This window comes from Carlito syrichta, unplaced genomic scaffold (genome assembly GCF_000164805.1).
Source record: "Carlito syrichta isolate Samal-C Ts95f unplaced genomic scaffold, Tarsius_syrichta-2.0.1 Scaffold126566, whole genome shotgun sequence".
NCBI classification, from domain to species: domain Eukaryota; kingdom Metazoa; phylum Chordata; class Mammalia; order Primates; family Tarsiidae; genus Carlito; species Carlito syrichta.
Window position 1 is genome coordinate 76,183 of NW_007070662.1, and position 5,621 is coordinate 81,803.

Consider the following 5,621-nt stretch of genomic DNA (forward strand, 5'->3'; position numbering starts at 1 on the left):
ACCCGACATAGTCACAAGTAAAATATTCAGCTAAATTAGGCTACAACACTGTGGGTAAACCATCTGCCAAATCAAATGTTTTTCAGTTGAGGTACTCTTCACTTAGTTCCCAGGAAGAGATCAATCCTACCTTCCTACATAACAGTGAGGTACCCTGGCATCAGGTTTACTCTCTCACTACAATGCATTTCATAACAGGTTTAGATGTGTTCACACGTAGTAGTAGTAATGTTTATTGTGAAATCTTTACATTCATTTCAGTCTATCTGTAGTTTTATACAGCTTGTTAAAACACTGAGACGTACGTACCTTATAAAAGAGCAAGATGAAATTGATTGCAAATGCGACAAATAAGGCTAACATTCTCATGTTGTAAAAGTTGCGAGCAAAATAGTTCTGAAGGCAAAAAAAATTATGACAAGGTCACTGAATCAAGAGACTTGAAATGTACATTCATTTAAATAAAGCATTCATTTATTTACCCCAACTACTGATTGTGAGTCCACTATATATCAAGCACCAGTCTTGGTGCTGTAGACCTAACAGTGAAGGAGAACATGTCTGCCTCCATGGAGGAGATAAAGAATAAAGAAGCACTCCTACAAACAGCGAAATGTAAGTTCAGGGAATGCCAAAGGCTGCGAAGATAAATACATCAGGTAAAGAGCTTAAGGAATGGGGGAATGCTATTTTAAATGGTTTAACTCAGGAGGTGACATTTCAGCCTGAACGCAGTAGGGGAGAAAGTCATGAGAATATTTAGGGGAATTATGTGTCAGAGGGGGGCAACAAGAGACCCTGAGTTCACAGTGAGTTGGTGGGTTTGAGAAATAGTAAGAAGAAGGCATAGGAAGAAGGAAGCGTGGGGAGTGGACAGAGAATAAGGTCAGATAGGTAGGCAGGGGCAGGGTTTGTAGGATTCTGGTAAAATTCTGGATTGTCTTTTACAATGCAGTGTTTCTGTTTAAAACCTCTGGGGACTGCAGTGCCTGAGGATGAAGCTTTTCTCAACCACCTAGTAATTGTGGAATGTGGACAACCGACTTAATGTTTTGTGTAGCATTACTTTGCTCCTCTGCAAAGTGGGTTAATAACAGAACCCACCCCCTAAGTTTGCTTTGAGGATTAAATGAGTTAATATAGGGGAAATTGACTAGTGATCTTATTATAATAACATATTTATTATCTATAACTGCAATATTGTTATGATACTTAGTTTTATTTTTATTTATTTATTTATTTTTGAGTTGGAGTCTCACTCTGTCGCCCAGACTGGAGTGCAGTGGCCGCTCCCGGCCACTGCAGCCTCGACCTGCTGGGCTCTGGTGATCCTTCCGCCTCAGCCTTCCGAGTAGCCGGAATTACAGGCATGCGCTACCACGCCCGGCTGATTTTTTGATTTATTGTAGAGATGAGGTCTCACCGCCCAGGCGGGTCTCGAACTCGCGGGCTCAGGCAATCCACTCACCTCAGCCTCCCAAAGGCGCGGGATTACAGGCTGAGCCACCGAGCCCAGCTTATACTTATTTTTATTCTGGGGGGGGGGGACGTTATTGGGGGATTTTAAGAGGGACTTGATACAGTCAGATTATGATTTGGAAAGATCATTCCAGCTCCTGTGTGGAAAATGCATAGTAGGACCAAAAGTGGAAGCAAGAGGATTTGTTAGAAAGTTATAAGACTGCAGGAAGAGGTGATGTTGATGGTGGTGGCTTGAACTTGCTGGTAGCCGTGGACATGGCAAGAACTGGGCAGGTTCTGAAAGAGTTAGGATTGTTGTTGGATTGTATTTGAGGTGGGAAAGAAAGGGAGGGGACTCTAAGCTGATAACTTCTGGATTTGGGGACCTATGCAACTAAGTGAATGGTTGGTGCAATTTATTAAGCAGGGAAAAAACAAAGCAAAACAATTCAACAACCTAGAAGCAAAGTGGGTTTAATGAAATAGGCTATGGTGGAAATCAGGTATTTGCTTTAGTATAAATGGGAGCTGTTTATAAGGAATATAAGTGAATATGCCACTTCATCCCAGCTTGGATGACAGACAGAGACCCCCAACTCAAAATAAAAGAAAAAAAAAGAAAATACAAGATGGTTTAAGAAGGCAGTTAAGACTATTAATTAAAAACATATGCATAAATTATATAAAATATAAAATGCATGTGTTTATAAATACTCATTTACATATATAATTACTGAAGATTGCATTTCCCTTGTAGTGGAAAGTTCTATAGTCCACTGAGTTTCTTAATTATCTATTTTTGTTTTCTCAAGGGATGTAAAGCACTAACTATGACCTTGCCTTTCAAATAGCTTTGTTATGAGGGTGTTGTTTTTAATTTCTAAGTCTGGCATTATTGATCAGTACTCTTAAAAGTTGGTTCTACACACTAATCTCCTATCCTTTTCCTCCTTTATAGAGGATATATATATATATATATATATCCTCTCTCTCTATATATATATATACATATATATGTATATAAAATATTACACATACACATATTTCCAGAAGATCTTTCAAACAAGATTTTCAAGATTTCTGTTATGAATATGACTAGAGATAGAGAACCATACCTTTTTTTTTTGTTTTCTAAATATGAATATGTGTTTTACTAATTTGGGGAATACTTCTGCAAAATGTATAGGATACCACATAAAGAACTATCGTCTTGCTCTTCAGTTTTTTATCTTTCTTTTACTTGTCTCTATTTCAAGGATAATTTTGAGTGGATCTTATCATCAATGAAAAGATGACTCAATGAGTTGTATTTTTATAACTGGATTTTTAAATAAAAGGATAATATTATAGAAATACTGACTGAGCTAGTTCTGAAACATTAATATGAATGTTTTGTGCCCTAGGAGGCATGTTTTACTTTCATCTATTGCAGGGCCTCAGAACATATTTATTGATTTGCCCTCAAGACTTTGTGGGAGGACACTGGGAGCACTGCCCCAGCAGTCACTAAATCAAAGGGCTTCAGGTAGTGTGAATGTGTGTAGAGGTTATGGGTTTAACAATAGGGAGTGGCTAGTCAAAGGCATTCACTATAAAAAATAAACACACTAAGATGGGCAGGTAAAATGTAGGTGCAGGACTAGCATGGTTCCCTGATTGCCACTCAAGGGAAGGTCAGTGAATATTTCCTGAGCCTAAGTTATTATGGTCTCACAATATATCAGCAACAATGTTTATTCTAAAACATCTTACTAGAAGTTTCTGTTGATATGCTATGATTTTCTTCCAGAATGCAGATTCGGGAACTTCTGGTTCTCCATATCTGTGTGTGTGAAGCTGCCTCAACTTTTGTTTACCCTTGTCTTCTTTGGCTTTCTCTTCTTTTTCTCCATCTTCTCCCCTGTGAAATCAAACAAATGAAATATGAGCTACCCAGAAACGAAAGAGCTAAATGGATATTGTGCAAAAATATACAAGTGAATAGACATTTTAGATCATAGTATTATTTTTGAAAAAGAATTCTTCCAGTGAATAATACTCTGAATGTTAGGAGCAGGGGTAGGACTTCTTGTTCATTACAGTCCCTTGGGATGGATAATTCTGTGAAGTTCAAATCTAGAAGACACATACGGGCTTGAAGAATCTTTATATGTAACAGATTCCCTCCCAACTGGGCAGTAAAAACATTTAGAAAGGATAACAATGAAGACTTAGTTTTTGCTGGGACTGTCCATCATACATTATCTTAGAATTATGATTTTAATGTTTAATTTTTAACATTGCCTGGCCATGAAGATTAAAAAATCAGAGGCCTATACAGTTGATTGTTCACATGTATAAAGCATATCAATATACTCATACATTAACATTAATTTTATTAATTACAGTAGATTAATTGAATATAATTATAACTAAGTTAATTATATTAATGTTATATTAATTCCAGACAATAAAAGCAATGACATTTGATATCTAAAAACTCCCTAGGTGCAATATATCAATTCTTCATTAAAGTGAAGTCATATGTATCCAATCCACATATACAAGCCATGCTTAACCTTAAGTCATATGAGGTATGTTTTTAATATTAAAGAATTGCCATTGGAATTCCTGTAATGCCCTATTGTTTATGTCTGCTTTTTATCCTGACATCCATCATTTATTTACCCATTCTTACAACTGATCCAATAGTGCATGATCTGTGACAAAGAATATTGCTACCTACAAAGAACACATAATGAAAACAGGTCAAAGAAAATAGCATAACAGAGAAGAAAAATAAAATGTTATGTGACAATGGCAGCACTATGGGCATCCGAATTTTTATTTCTTTTTCCAATTTTCAAAATGTGCACATAAAATTATATAAACGTAGATAAAGAAGTAGGCTTCAATTATTAACACAAACCCAGTGTTGCGAGGGAGTTATACGTTTCATTGCCTTATATCAAGCTCTTTATCTTTTATTGCTGCATTGATTCCTGCAGTGTTGGTGAAAATGAAGATTCCTGGACTCCATACCTGATCTTCTGAGTCAGAATCTCTGAGGTGGGACCCAGGAATCTGTTCTAACAAACTCTCCTGGTGATTTTTATGCATGTGGCCCTGGGATTATGCTTTGAGGAGCATCACTCCACAAGATTCTGTGCAACTACATTGGAATGCCTGTTTCCTCCCTTCTTTAAAAGGACAGAAATATACATGGGTTTTTTAAAGACAAAGCTGTGGCTGTCCGTCCTCTTATGGCGAGCCTTCCATGGAATCACTGGAGTCTTTCCGCCTGAGAGGATCACCCAAAGGAAACCTCATGGCGTGAAGAGGAAAAGGCTAGAATGATAGCCCTGGGGAGTATCTATACTTCTCTCTGCCATGGCCTGAGGTCCTTGCCACCGAAGCCCCTCCACTGAGATGGCTCCTTTTGTCCTGAGGCTCTTTAGCAATTCAAGATGCTCCCTTTCAGCACCAGTAGAGAGAGTACAAGAAAGAGACTCAATGCAACAAAAGAAAGTACACAGAAAGTCTACATACTCGGCCTTTTCGGGTTCCGACTTGGCTTCTTCTTTTTCTTCCTTTTCTTCTTCTTTAGCCTTCTGTTCCTTGAATGAATATGTAGTCAATGGAGAAAAGAAAAGTGGGATTACACATCGCCTTTGAACGAGTTTAGAGAGCCAAGTGATCATGTGTCAACTGTAACTCATAACGGACACACTCTTGCTTATGTTGAGCTAGAGGCATCCGTGGCTTTTTGTTCCACAAGTCCAAACACTTCCCCTTTCTAATGCATATTACCTACCGTACCAGCAGAAGGTACAAACTTTCTGGGCTCATTCCTACTTCCTTTTCTCATTTCAGTCAGGTCCTTCTTTGCCGTATGTACCTACTCACATCTGACTCATCCTTCAAGGCCAATTTAAGTCCCACCTCCTCTTTGTTCTCATCCAACTACTTGATTTTTTTTTATTATTATTTATTTATTTATTTATTTATTTTTGAGTTGGAGTCTCACTCTGTCGCCCAGACTGGAGTGCAGTGGCCTCTCCCGGCCACCGCAGCCTCCACCTGCTGGGATCCAGCGATCCTTCCGCCTCAGCCTTCCAAGCAGCTGGAACTACAGGTGCGTGCTACCACACCCGGCTAATTTTTGATTTATTGTAGAGATG

At 38.3% G+C, this 5,621-nt stretch overlaps 1 protein-coding gene across 2 annotated transcripts in view; it reads right to left on the reverse strand.

Moving 5' to 3' along the window:
- LOC103250145 (ryanodine receptor 2-like) overlaps positions 1 to 5,621 on the reverse strand; it is a 108,025-nt gene that overhangs the window by 35,164 nt on the left and 67,240 nt on the right. For both annotated transcript variants that reach the window (XM_021707877.1, XM_021707876.1), the window contains 3 exons: positions 4,990 to 5,057; positions 3,214 to 3,361; positions 310 to 396 (listed from right to left, as the gene is read on the reverse strand). In XM_021707877.1, coding sequence (XP_021563552.1) covers positions 310 to 396; positions 3,214 to 3,361; positions 4,990 to 5,057 — 303 coding nt within the window. The remainder of the gene's footprint in view (positions 1 to 309; positions 397 to 3,213; positions 3,362 to 4,989; positions 5,058 to 5,621) is intronic.